The sequence below is a fragment of the Salmo salar genome, chromosome ssa04 (assembly GCF_905237065.1).
Source record: "Salmo salar chromosome ssa04, Ssal_v3.1, whole genome shotgun sequence".
NCBI classification, from domain to species: domain Eukaryota; kingdom Metazoa; phylum Chordata; class Actinopteri; order Salmoniformes; family Salmonidae; genus Salmo; species Salmo salar.
Genome location: NC_059445.1, coordinates 77,974,684 through 77,989,700, shown reverse-complemented (window position 1 = coordinate 77,989,700; position 15,017 = coordinate 77,974,684). Strand labels below are relative to the sequence as shown.

At 42.5% G+C, this 15,017-nt stretch overlaps 1 protein-coding gene across 2 annotated transcripts in view; it reads left to right on the top strand.

The window, feature by feature from the left end:
* The window catches only part of LOC106603869 (neuronal vesicle trafficking-associated protein 2), a 47,551-nt gene extending 43,286 nt beyond the window's left edge, over nucleotides 1-4,265 (top strand). For both annotated transcript variants that reach the window (XM_014198073.2, XM_045717358.1), the window contains exons 4-5: nucleotides 2,479-2,589; nucleotides 2,942-4,265. In XM_014198073.2, coding sequence (XP_014053548.1) covers nucleotides 2,479-2,589; nucleotides 2,942-3,133 — 303 coding nt within the window. In that variant the 3' untranslated portion in view covers nucleotides 3,134-4,265. The remainder of the gene's footprint in view (nucleotides 1-2,478; nucleotides 2,590-2,941) is intronic.
* The last annotated feature ends 10,752 nt before the right edge of the window (nucleotides 4,266-15,017 follow it).

The window sequence follows — 15,017 nt, the reverse complement described above, 5'->3', positions numbered from 1 at the left end:
TCCGAATACTGTAGTGTTCAGACTTGAAGGCCAACCATTGTATTGGTGCTACCTGGTGCTGTGAGGGCACACTAAATAGGACTGGATGCTGTGAGAGGAGTATTAACAAATTCATCGCAAATTTAACTCATCTCAAATTTGTAATAAGTTTGAGATGAGTCTTTAACACGATGAAACAAATGCTGGCCCCCAGTAATGAAAATATCCCAATGTAATATAATAATAGTAAAGGTAATATGTAGATATAGATCAAGAAGGTCCAATGCATACGTTCATGTACAATTTGTGTCATTGCATTATTTCAAATCCTGGTGAGGTTTAGGGTACATTGAGATTATAAAGAAGGTAATCATTAATATGAATGTGAACCTCATTCTTCTGTCAGGTTAAACGCTATCAATTGATATTCTATATAGTAAATAATAATAATGTGTTTCTGTCATTTGGACAGCTGCCAGAGAGTTGCAGTTGAAAAAAAATAGTTTTTTTATAGCATTGATTTAGCAAGACTGATTGAGTTTTGAATGACTAATTATGCTTTAAAATCAAACGTAAGATGTAAAATAGTAGCTAGCTACAGTAGATGTGTAATGAATTATTTGTGAGCCTAAAAGCCCTTTTTAAGCAGCCATTTCAACATGTTTAGGGTTTGTAATAAGCGAATGTAATTGAACAAAACGTCAGACAGAACCAAGCATGTGTCCTGACATTAACACAGAAGTCAACAGTCATTTAGCCTCTGTACAAATCATCCTGATCTCTGCTAATCAGCACTCAGCTATAATTAGCCTAGCCTAGCATCCTGCCGAGATGGTGTGGTGACCAGTATGGAGGGAGGCCATTGGAAACAGGGAAATTGTTTTATGGCACAAGATGAAGATAGCACTTCAGTCACCTGATTTGACACTGTGGTAAAAACAGAGCTTTACTGTACTACCACCTAATGTAGAGTGTTGGTGTGTGCACGTGTTCTTTCACTCCTCTTTAAAGTCTTCACTTGACAATACCATTCTTACTTCTCTCAGCTGTCCTTTATCTATATTTGCATAATTTTAATTAACCGGTGCTCCAAAGCACCCAAACATAGATTCAGGAGGAACAGGGAGAACATTGGTCCTTTTATATATTAATCTCTCACTATAAAACTGTCTCGTCTACCAGGGAAATACACATTTTAAACACAACATTTCAACATCAAGACGTATAGATGTACTTATTTGAATCACTATTGAAAGTAATGGGTTCTGATTTATTTGATTATGTATTTTTTAGGGATGTGGTTTGTGATAAATTATAAATTAACGCTGCTCAAAACAGTTTCACACTTCTCCATTTCACTCATTTCCAAACAAAGCAATTTTTTTCTAGCCTCTGTCTGCATCAACTGCATTTTGTGACAAATATGTGTGCTGAGTTGTGAAAAATTGAATTAGTGAAGGTTTTTATTAAATCTGTTTGTCTCCACTGGGTTTAATCTGCCAGCCAATGAACACACTCTGAGCTTTCTCCCTCTACCTCACTACTCAGATGGAAACTTCTAGAGCTAATGATGATGAGCTATTAACATGTCGGGACGATACCTGTATCACAATACTCGTTAGTATCGTGGCAAGGAAACAAAACACGAAGTGGATTTAACTTCTTTAGGAAAACAGCCCTAATGTTGGAAACAAACATCATTATGTTGTCATCCAGAGTCACATGTATTTTCATTCCAAGCTATAGCACACAATATTTGATCATACTTTATTTAGATAGTCCGGATTGTGGGAATATGGGTTAGGGTTAGGTTTAGAATAAGGGTTAGGGTTAGGTTTAGGATTAGGTTTAGAATAAGGGTTAGAGTTAGGTTTAGAATAAAGGTTAGGGTTAGGTTTAAAATAAAGGTTAGGGTTAGGTTTAAAATAAAGGTTAGGGTTAGGGTTAGGTTTAGAATAAGGGTTAGGATTAGGTTTAGAATAAGGTTTAGGATTAGGTTTAGAATAAGGGTTAGGTTTAGGGTTAGGTTTAGGTTTAGAATAAGGGTAAGGGTTAGGTTTAAGGTTAGGTTTAAGAGGGTTTCTGTTTATGCTGGTAGTAAGATGAAGTGTTACATATAGTCTGTAGATAGTCTGTAAGGCAGTTGGACTATCCAAATAAAGTGATACCTAAAATGTTACATACACCAGGTTCTTAAAGGACCAAAGAGTTTGGTCTGCTTGGTGTTTTAATTGTTATCATGGAAACAATCTTGTCATACTGGTTTCGTCAAATCCTAATGCATATTCACTTGTTTTCTCTCATCTTGTCACTAGACAAGTGATGGTTAAAAATGTATTGTGATGGAGGTTATTTTGGTTGTTAGTTGTCGAGTGCTCTTTTGAACATATACTGACTTATGGTGTCAAACCTTGCTTCAAAACCTTCGCTTTGACAAGAGACCTGACATTGCCGGCAGCTATAAAATTGACCGGAGTATTTGTCATCTTTTATTCCCAGGTCACGATTCTGATAGTCCTGGCCTTGGCCTTCTTGGCCTGCATAGTGTTCCTGGTGGTGTACAAGGCCTTCACATACGAACACAGCTGCCCAGACGGATTCATATACAAGGTGAGTGGGCCCTGTCTTATGTGGGGTCATATGTGTGTCTCAAATGGAACCCTATTCCCAACGGGCTCTGGTCAAAAGTAGTGTACTGCATAGGGAATAGAGTGCTATTTGTGACAAAGCCTTAAAACTACACTGGCTAGTCATCTGTACAGTCACCTTTGGAGGTTGTTGCTGTGGACTACGTTAGCTGAAGCAAATCTAATTTTAGACACAGCCCCTGCACTCTTCAGAGAAAAAAAAGAACCTCTTCACCAGAAAAAGCCCTTAGTGTTGTGCAGCAGTCTGTACGTGAGGAGAGTATGGTATTGAACCCTCTCTCTCGCTCTCTCTCGCTCTCTCTCTCCCCCTGCAGCATAAGCGGTGCATCCCTGCCTCTCTGGAGGCCTACTACACAGCTCAGGATGCCAACTCCCGAGGGCGCTTCTATACGGTGATCAGCCACTACAGCATGGCCAAGCAGACCACCTCCCGCTCCGTCTCTCCATGGCTCCCCGCTGGCGCTGCCCCGCACGACGCCAAGCCGCCCAACACAGGCGGGCACTGAGTATGCCTGCCCAACTCTCCCACCTCATCTGCCCGTCCACATGACAAGCTTTTAACAGGGAGTGTCTGTCGTTCTCCAGTGTCTCGCTAGGCTCAGAGTACTGTCACGCCCACCTGCCCGCCCCAGCCCATCCACCCACCACCAAAATCTCTGCCTCTCCTCCCTTCTGTCTTGGCTGTCTGTTTTCTTTCATTATTCATCATCACTAATTCTTTTTTTTACTTGTTATTGGTATTTTGTATTTGATATCAAACAACTGTTTGTACAAAGTCTTGAGTCAAAGTTGAAATCCATTCAGAGTATATGCTTTTCTGAGCTGTTACTGAGTGAGTCAAATGTCATTTTTCGGATGTGTCCATCTGATGTGTACATCTGCTTGGCCTCCTGTAGTGTCATGACTCTGTGTAATCAAACTCATGTTATGATAAACTCTGATTCAAGTCCAGGCATATCCATGGCATTTTGGTTCATACTCATACTGTAATACATTCTTATAGAAAGGGTTTTCCCAAATTAGTACCTATTTGTATGTCTATGGAAGTTAAACTTGAACACCAATATACAGTAGATGTCCTGAATTATCTGAGCAAAGCTAGCTAAGTATTCTCTATCATGACGGTTTGATATCGAAACACTCTTTAATGTACTGTCCTGTATGTCCTACTTCCCTTATTGAGCCAAGCTGTATAAAGCCCAGTGCATTCATGCGTGTGCATGGTTGTAGCTAGGTTTCATGATATTTTAACTATTTTTCGTGGGAAAAGAGCAACCTTTATTGCCAGTTACATTTCGCTTTAGCAGACAGTCCAGCCACTGTACACAACATGAATATGTGGGTCTATTGCTAAGGATAAATACCCAAGACGTGGTGATGATGGGAAACATTGTGTATATCGCTGTCTTTGCCAAAACTCTGGTTCCTGTAATGTTTAGAACCATTTGTAGATGAGCTTCTCTGCAGAGTTTTGTTCTGTTACCATTTTCTTTCTTTTTTTATCTTGTCAAAAAAAAAAAAAAAAACGCTTTTTGAACTATTGTGATGTTTGGTAGTTGATATGTAGCAAAGTCTGGAGTAGTTTCTCACTGTACATCCCATAGGTTTGAAATGAAAATAAAGCAAGTCGTGACCTGATCAGAAAGTCTCTGTCCTGGTTTTTTTCAATGCTCCACGATTTGGTTCCGTTCTCATTATCCTGGTCCACATGTGTTCAGTTGCATTAGCCAACTGCTGACTGTCGTTGGCAAGCCATTGGGTACATGACACAAGAAGGGGGGTTAAGGTACAATTACACATACTGATCTAGTCCAAGCTACCTCTGCATTGGATGCATGCATCATAGAATCCAGGGCCGGCACCAGGAATAAGTGATATAAGCGGTTAGGGCCCCTGAGAGTTGACAGTTAGAATACACCGGGTGGTGCATCAGCAGTTTTTCTCTCATTTTGTCAGTCACTGACAATCAGTCAATTAGCCAAGTCAGCTAACAATGTTTAGATATCACTCAGATATCATTAACATGGCATAAGTTATGGCAAAATGTGTAGTTGCAGGAAATTAGCTTTAAAACTGCAACAACAACAAATCTGCACCCTGGCAAAATGTGTAGAACTGCACTAAACTTGCTATACAACTGCGACATGTTCTTTACGCCACCTGGGCAAAATGTGTAGAACTGCACTAAACTTGCTATACAACTGCGACATGTTCTTTACGCCACATGGCAAAATGTGTAGAACTGCACTAAACTTGCTATACAACTGCGACATGTTCTTTACGCCACATGGCAAAATGTGTAGAACTGCACTAAACTTGCTATACAACTGCGACATGTTCTTTACGCCACATGGCACAATGTGTAGAACTGCACTAAACTTGCTATACAACTGCGACATGTTCTTTACGCCACATGGCAAAATGTGTAGAACTGCACTAAACTTGCTATACAACTGCGACATGTTCTTTACGCCACATGGCAAAATGTGTAGAACTGCACTAAACTTGCTATACAACTGCAACATGTTCTTTACGCCACATGGCAAAATGTGTAGAACTGCACTAAACTTGCTATACAACTGCAACATGTTCTTTACGCCACATGGCAAAATGTGTAGAACTGCACTAAACTTGCTATACAACTGCAACATGTTCTTTACGCCACATGGCAAAATGTGTAGAACTGCACTAAACTTGCTATACAACTGCAACATGTTCTTTACGCCACATGGCAAAATGTGTAGAATTGCAGGAACTTAATATTAAAACGTAAATGTTTTTCACTGCCGTCAGGAGGGGAGCAACACATTTTTTCGTTTCTTCAGGAGCTGTGGAAACATGTAATTAGATATACACAGAACACAGAGACAACGTGAAACAGGAGAGATTTGTTGCACTAACATGGAACAATGTGAGCAAACAGGATGATTGCATAATAAACTATACAAGCAACATGCAGTACATTCCTTTACATAAAGTACATACTTCCTGACTGAAATAGGCATTGCTCTTAGATTCTCATTCATCATCTCATGGCAAGTCTTAAGCCATTAAGGGAGGAGTTGATCGTTAATATTGAACCAAGATTTACCTGAATCAAAGATTGTTTCCTACATGGGGATTTTCATAATTGAAAATAGCCTCAAACTTGTGTTAAAGCTGGAATCCTTAAAGTGGCGATCAGCGGCTGAGACAATACGTTTTTCCTCCCCCCACTGTTTCGCTTAAAAGCTGCTGGTGCTGGAGAAATGTAACCACTCTCAAATTCAAAGACAGAGCTATGGATGCAAGGCCTGACCATCCATGATATCAAACCATGTTTTGAGACTATTCAGTGTTTGTTCTCATTTACTTACTCTTTACAAACATTGGAGTAAAATAATCTTATATTTTGGGTTCTGATGGGATACAAGAGTTGAAGTAAGCTCATGAGGCATTTATAAGTTATATTCTTAAATAATAAATGTGTATATATCATTAATTTATAAGTCTAAAAATGGATGCAGCTACTGTAGATTGCCCCTTTAATGGTGAAACTGCCACGTCTGGGATATTACTACAAAAAATAAGTTACTGCAAACAACGGACAGTGTTTTTCCCCTTCGATATCATTGCACGTGTGATAGAATAGCAGAATATCTACAGCATTTTTTTTAATCACCCTTCTCGAGGATCCTCACCTCTGCTTCGTCAACAAAACTACAACAATAACAAACCACTGGGGCGAACACCGGCACTGTTTCCCCTAATGTAGATTCCAGCTTTAAATGTCCAGGCTTATCAAACCCAATAGACACAGCACTAGTCAAGTCACTGTTAAAGACTGTCCGTGTGGACAGTGTTTGCTATCTATGAGGAGAGTAGGACAGGAGTTAACAGGGGGCGATGCAGCTTGGCGCTGACTGACACCCTCATGTTGACGTGTGGAAAGGAACAGCCGTTTATTTTCTCATCTGTTGTCTTTCCTCACCGGAACAGCCATGTTTAAAGCACCACTTTTAATACTGATGCTTTGTTTGGTTGTTTTCAATGCTTCCCAATAGTATCGAAGGCTGCTCCACCGGCTGTCGGTCCGTCAGAGAAAGGCTGCTCCACCTGCTGTCGGTCCGTCAGAGAAAGGCTGCTCCACCTGCTGTCGGTCCGTCAGAGAAAGGCTGCTCCACCTTGCTGTCGGTCCGTCAGAGAAAGGCTGCTCCACCGGCTGTCGGTCCGTCAGAGAAAGGCTGCTCCACCTGCTGTCGGTCCGTCAGAGAAAGGCTGCTCCACCTGCTGTCGGTCCGTCAGAGAAAGGCTGCTCCACCTGCTGTCGGTCCGTCAGAGAAAGGCTGCTCCACCTGCTGTCGGTCCGTCAGAGAAAGGCTGCTCCACCTGCTGTCGGCCCGTCAGAGAAAGGCTGCTCCACCTGCTGTCGGTCCGTCAGAGAAAGGCTGCTCCACCTGCTGTCGGCCCGTCAGAGAAAGGCTGCTCCACCGGCTGTCGGTCCGTCAGAGAAAGGCTGCTCCACCTGCTGTCGGCCCGTCAGAGAAAGGCTGCTCCACCTGCTGTCGGTCCGTCAGAGAAAGGCTGCTCCACCTGCTGTCGGTCCGTCAGAGAAAGGCTGCTCCACCTGCTGTCGGTCCGTCAGAGAAAGGCTGCTCCACCTGCTGTCGGTCCGTCAGAGAAAGGCTGCTCCACCTGCTGTCGGTCCGTCAGAGAAAGGCTGCTCCACCTGCTGTCGGCCCGTCAGAGAAAGGCTGCTCCACCTGCTGTCGGGCCGTCAGAGAAAGGCTGCCCTTGCTGTCTCTGCCTGGCCGTTTTCCCCGCTTTCCACTGGGATTCTCTGCCTCTACCCCTATTACAGGGGCTGAGTCACTGGCTTACTGGTGTTCTTCCATGCCGTCCCTGGGAGGGGTGCGTCACTTGAGTGGATTGAGTCACTGATGTGGTCTTCCTGTCTGGGTTGGCGCCCCCTCTTGGGTTGTGCCGTGGCGAAGATCTTTGTGGGCTATACTCGGCCTTGTCTCGGGATGGTATGTTGGTGGTTGGAGATATCCCTCCAGTGGTGTGGGGGCTGTGCTTTGGCAAAGTGGGTGGGGTTATATCCTACCTGTTTGGCCCTGTCCGGGGGTTTCATCGGATGGGGCCAAGTGTCTCCTGACCCCTCCTGTCTCAGCCTCCAGTATTTATGCTGCAGTAGTTTGTGTCGGGGGGCTAGGGTCAGTCTGTCACATCTGGAGTATTTCTCTTGTCTTTTCCGGTGTCCTGTGTGAATTTAAATATGCTCTCTCTAATTCTCTCTTTTTCTCTTTCTTTGTTTCTCTCTCTCGAAGGACCTGAGCCCTAGGACAATGCCTCAGGACTACCTGGCTTGATGACTCCTTGCTGTCCCCAGTTCACCTGGCCGTGCTGCTGCTCCAGTTCCAACTGTTCTGCCTGCGGCTATGGAACCCTGACCTGTTCACCGGACGTGCTACCTGTCCCAGACCTGCTGTTTTCAACTCTCTAGAGACAGCAGGAGCGGTAGAGATTCTCTCAAAGATCGGCTATGAAAAAGCCAACTGACACTTACTCTTGTGTTACTGACTTGTTGCACCCTCGACAACTACTATGATTATTATTATTTGACCATGCTGGTCATTTATGAACATTTGAACATCTTGGCCATGTGCTGTTATAATCTCCACCCGGCACAGCCAGAAGAAGACTGGCCACCCCTCATAGCCTGGTTCCTCTCTAGGTTTCTTCCTAGGTTTTGGCCTTTCTAGGGAGTTTTTCCTAGCCACCGTGCTTCTACACCTGCATTGCTTGCTGTTTGAGGCTGGGTTTCTGTACAGCACTTTGAGATATCAGCTGATGTAAGAAGGGCTATATAAATACATTTGATTTTATTTGATTTTGCTCCACCGGCTGTCGGCCCGTCAGAGAAAGGTTGCAGCTCAGCTGGACATCACAGCTCATGTCCTGAGTGCTTAAAGTCCTCTCAGGAATCTATTCACCACAGAGGATTATATTACCTTTTATTTTATGACTGATTTGTGACCAGTCTAAATGTGTATAAATAATTCCAAGGGAATACAGAATTCCATTAAAATGAAAGAGACAAAATATAAAATCCTTAAATCTTTCCCATGTTACATCCAGACTGGTTCTTAAGTCCCATGTTACATGCAGACTGGTTCTTCTCATTACAAGTCCCATGTTACATCCAGACTGGTTCTTCTCATTACAAGTCCCATGTTACATCCAGACTGGTTCTTCTCATTACAAGTCCCATGTTACATGCAGACTGGTTCTTCTCATTACAAGTCCCATGTTACATCCAGACTGGTTCTTCTCATTACAAGTCCCATGTTACATCCAGACTGGATCTTAAGTCCCATGTTACATCCAGACTGGATCTTAAGTCCCATGTTACATCCAGACTGGTTCTTCTCATTACAAGTCCCATGTTACATCCACACTGGATCTTCAGTCCCATGTTACATCCAGACTGGTTCTTCTCATTACAAGTCCCATGTTACATCCAGACTGGTTCTTCTCATTACAAGTCCCATGTTACATCCAGACTGGTTCTTCTCATTACAAGTCCCATGTTACATCCAGACTGGTTCTTGTCATTACAAGTCCCATGTTACATCCAGACTGGTTCTTCTCATTACAAGTCCCATGTTACACCCAGACTGGTTCTTCTCATTACAAATCCCATGTTACACCCAGACTGGTTCTTCTCACTACTCAACTCATCACCAGGAAAACCTTCAGAGTGCCCTTTAGGCTTCTCTGACATAGATTGGAGAATATTGTAAGAAGCTATTGTTGGATAATCTGTAATGGAGGTCATCATAGATAGACTGGAAAACGGAAATAATATGAAACAGTATGGATTGGATTCCCATGGCCCTTTTGCCTCACTCTGGTTTTAAACTGCCGTCTTTTAGTTTTTTTTTTACTAGGAATTTTACTGGAATGGTTGAAATGAAGGGTATTGGACAACAGATTTTTTTTTAGTTTTGTGACCTGTGAGTCCTCCTTCAGTGTTCTGGTATCTCTTAATGGAGACCTGGCTGGGTCCTCTGAGGAAGCCTAAGGGTTGTGTTTAGTCAAGGTTTGGCCTAGTTTCTCTGTGCCTTTTGAAACAGGCTTTTTACAGTTATTCACTGGTGTGCTTTGGGGACCCCCGTTTTGTTTTGTACATGCAATATTCAAAGTGTGGAGAACCATTTAATTATTTAGAAAATGTGTCTGGCCAGGGCCTGGAAGTCCCTGACTCGATGGCTTAAACATGCCAGGTGCAGAGCCTGAGTGCAAAACTCTCCATTAATGGGGATTACATCCCACTGTTTGTGTCTGCTTGCCGACACTGTTTGCGTCTGTCCGAAACAAAATCAAAATCACACACACCACCAGGGCCGTGCACAGACCTTTGTGCGGGAAGGTGCTCAAATATAATAATATTTCTGCAACAACACACATTATAAGCAAGCTAGTGCCAGTGACTCATTGGCCTAGAGACGATGAGAGATTATTGACATCGGGAAAGTGTCTATCAGAAGATCATATTGAATGATGATGTAAATCTGCTAGCTAGTTAGTTATGCTGTCAAAACAATCTCATTTTAATTTGATTTGAGTTTGTCCTGCTGCTGACAATTGCATCTTACTAACAAATAGTCAAATTGCCCCAATTCTTTCCCCTGACAGTGAGAGACACACGATAGATCAAACTCAAAAATAGCCTCCTACCAGTCTCCCGCCCAGCGCCCCATCGCCAGTGGCCATTGCATGCAAGTCTGACTAGTGCTCTCTTGGTGCGGTAGGATTTTTTGGAGATTCAAGAGCTTATGAAATTAGCTACTATGATGTGAAATTTGTCAATTTAAAATAAAAAAATGTCAATAAAAATGAAGAAGTCATTCACCAAATATAAAAAATCCACGAGCTGCGCGGGCACTTTTTCATTGGAGGGCAAAAGGGCAGGTGCTCAGGCACGGGTTGAGCCCTGTCTGTGCACATGCCTGCACACGTCTGTTCATTATAGGACCTTAAATGGAATTTCATTCTAAAAGAAAACCAACCCTCTAAATCCATGTGAATTATTAATTGAAAGAGAGTTTTATGTGCTCATTAATTTCTGTTTTCACTGTATTGAAAGGAGCAAATGTTTGAGTTAGCTACTTTACAGTCTGTAACTATGGTTTATGGGATAATTCATTATTTGGTCGTACTGAATTAATGGCTCATTCCCCAGCGTAATTTTAATTAGCATATGCACACATTCAGTTAAAGCAACGTCAATGTATCTCATTGCAAAAACAGACAGAGTAAGCTAAGTGCTACCACTGAAACTGGGTCATGGGATAATCCCCTGGTCATATGTCAATCATATTTAATAACTCTAAGTATGCTGACAAACTGCAGTCACAGATAGCCCACTTTCAGTAGCTTTGACACATACTGCAAAATACCCTGAGCGTTGCCTTCTGAATAATGAGTATCTAACATAGGCTAAGTCACATACAATACTAAGCCAATAAAATGTTGCAGTGGATTAAGAAGTGCATTCTGATTAGTCAGCCTTTGAATTTTCATCACCAAGTAACAGAGAGACTATCAAGCAAAATATGGCGCTTAGCCTCAAGCATTTAGTGAAAGTCGTAAGATTTCTGTACCTTATCAGGGAATCTTCCTTCCAATTCCCCACACTAATGAAGCTTTAATTGGGCCCTCATTCACTGGCCTATCAGCCTGATCACGCCACTGACTGGCTATTAAAGCTCATCTGGAGATGCAACAATAACCAGGCATATAGTTTTGTCCTCCTGGCTGTTCCACTATCTTCACAGGCCTGGCCTCTCTCGGATGAATGGTAGTCATCCTAGCCCATCCTCATTAACTCAGTTGATAAGCAATTAAAAACAATGTTAACGAAACCATCTCTCACCTCTCTATACTTTGATCACAGAGGAGAGGAGAGCTCTCTCCAAAGCGGACGACGGCAGTAATTCTAGGAAGATTAAAAGCTGAAAAAGGCTCCAGGTTTATTTGATATCAGGAAAAGATTTGAAAGAAGAAGTCCTCTGCCAGGAAGTTCAACTTACGGTCTCATCTAGTGTCTGGTTCCTCTGAGCCTCTAGCCTGAAGGGGAGAAAAAACTACTGTAGAGTATAGGAAGTGGATAAATCACCCAGGGGTCACTAACAGTGTCCTTGAGCAAAATGTTCTGTATTAATAGCGAAGCCATGTACTGTAAAGGTATGATTTATTTTGCTGCGTAAGGTATAAAGCTGAACTGCATATGTAAACAGGATCTATGTTGGAGAGATCAGTGCAGTTCTACAGTACATGTACTTTCTGAATGTTCCGACACATCACATGGCTGACTGGCTAGGCTGCTTTTGTTCATGGATTTGCGATAGTCAAGGACGTGCGACTCTCTTCCTGTTCACCATCACTGGTCCATTTGTTCCCCCACAGACTGCTCTATCAACCACAGGACATATTCTGACACCCACAAACATGTAGGCTAGATAGAGATAAGATAAGACACACACACACACACACACACACACACACACACACACACACACACACACACACACACACACACACACACACACACACACACACACACACACACACACACACACACACACACACACACACACACACACACACACACACACACACCGTGGCATCTGGCGCTTCATCTGGAAGCTGCCATGACTGACAGAGCATGAGGTGGACGGGTGCATCCAAGGGTAAAGCGGTCAACAGACACTGTTACCACACTGTTAACACGACACCACATGTCCAGTCCAGTCAGGAAGGGAGTGTGGTACTAGACCACTGTTAAAGGAAGGCTAAGATACAAGTTCCACTACACCAGAACAAATCGATATCAAACTGTCATTTAACAACTTTTTTCCACTTGAAGGCAATGATTTGAAGTAGGCTGTTTGATCAGAAAGGTAAAGGTCAGATTGAAATACCGTTAGACAGATAAACCTGTGACATTCAAACCCCAAGAATTGGAGAGATATGACAAAAGGACAAAAACAGCATGGGTCATCTGCTTACAGCACTATATGATTTGTGAGATATAATTTAAATGTCACAAAGCACAGTTGTAGCCTACTGTATACCGACAATGGTTCTGCTGCCATACACTATGAGTGGTATTTATATTTTAGTAGACGCTCTTATTCAGAGCGACTTACAGTAAGTAGTAAGTTGCAAAGATATTCATAATTTTTAAAAGTACATTTTTTATTCTGGTCCCCTCTTGGGAACGAAACCCACAACCCTGGTGTTGCGAGCGCCATGCTTTACCAACTGAGCCATGCTTTACCAACTGAGCCATGCTTTACCAACTGAGCCATGCTTTACCAACTGAGCCATGCCTTACCAACTGAGCCATGCTTTACCAAACTGAGCCATGCTTTACCAAACTGAGCCATGCTTTACCAACTGAGCCATGCTTTACCAACTGAGCCATGCTTTACCAACTGAGCCATGCTTTACCAAACTGAGCCATGCTTTACCAACTGAGCCATGCTTTACCAACTGAGCCATGCTTTACCAAACTGAGCCATGCTTTACCAACTGAGCCATGCTTTACCAAACTGAGCCATGCTTTACCAAACTGAGCCATGCTTTACCAACTGAGCCATGCTTTACCAAACGGAGCCATGCTTTACCAAACTGAGCCATGCTTTACCAACTGAGAGATGCTCTAACAACTGAGCTACACAGGTATTCTCTGCATGCTATCCATCTGTAATGACAACTCTGTCTTTTGCAACCGTGGCAAACATTACACGGGTCATCATTACAAATCAAATCTAACCTTATTGGTCACATGCACGTGTTTAGCAGATGTTATTGCGGGTGTAGGGAACTGCTTGTTACCAACAAGCAATCAAGTCTTACTGATGAATCATCCAGCTTTCTTCAAGTACAACCACCTCATGTTGAAATTAGAACCACACATGGGATTACTGTAGCCTGCAAGCGAACTAGCACCAGACAGAAATGTGTTTTCACTTGAACATACAAGGTGTTTAAGTGGAGAATAACACAGAAGGTTAACTGTGAATGCTATCTATTTTAAAAAAGAGGGAGAAACGTGTAACTGTTTTTAAAACATTAGCACCTGCCTTCTGGCATATAGTGAATGCTGTTATTTCTATCGGGGAAAAGAAAGATGACAATTTTTCCACTTGGAAACGGCAGGGTCGCTCGACCTTCTTCATGGTTTCCTCGGGCGTAAAGGTGGTGAAATTATGAGGGAATTAAGTCAAGGTCAGAATACAGTTTCTGTACACACACCTCCGCCAGACCTTCATTTTGTAGTTCTTCACCATTAGAAAATAGCATGCTATTCTCATGCTTAAGTTTAAGGTCATATTACGCATAGAGAGAAAAGTGCATAAATTTTTTTTATTATGTTCCATTTACGCGCACTTAACTCGGGTCCGAATCGGCGCCATTGTGAGTAGTGGTTGTGCTACCTTACTGCAGCAAAACGTATGTGACAGTTTGAGAGTCAACTACTGATGCTCTCATGACTAATTCATTAAAAATGACTTCCTGTGGAATTCTTGTTCTCATTCGCATTCACCACAGATTAAACAGTAGCTCCACTGCTGAAGTAAACAAAACAGAAACCGACAGACCGCTGCTTCATAGAGGGTTGTTAATTCACAAGCAACCTAGTAGTCAACATACTACAGCAATGTTACAGCACACTACCAATAACTGACGAGGACAGATGCTGCAGGCAGGACAAATTGGAGGGAGGCATTGATAGCCATCTGGATAGAGAGAAGATCATAGTAAAGACCAAGGAAAACAGACTCCCAGGCATATAGAACTGAGAGTAGTGAAGGTGCAGCAATATAATGTCAAAAGGTGTATGGAGGCGAAGTCAAGTGCAGGAGAGCAGAGTATAATGAACAGGCGCACTTTTATTATAGTTCCAAAAACGAGAGCACTACATAAATCAAACGCGCTCAAAAAACTGAACACAAAAGTAAAGCGTGTAAACTATCACCACATAACATGAAACAATTACATACAAAACATGATGGGAAACAGAGGGTTAAATACAAGTAGCTTAATTGGGGAAATGAAAACCAGGTGTGTATGGAAACAAGACAAGACAAATGGATATATGAAAAATGGAGCGGCGATGGCTAGAAAGCCGGTGACGTCGATCGCCGAACGCCACCCGAACAAGGAGAGGAGTGACATATAAATAATTTCCAGAGAAACGAAACTAAAAGTATTGCATTGTACAACAATCCTGGTTTTCTGTCTGTAACTGCTGGTGTAAAGACAGCCTACTGTGGACTATGCATTTCTTGCATATAAAAACCTCTGCAGCAAAAGACATGTTATATCCTTCATTTT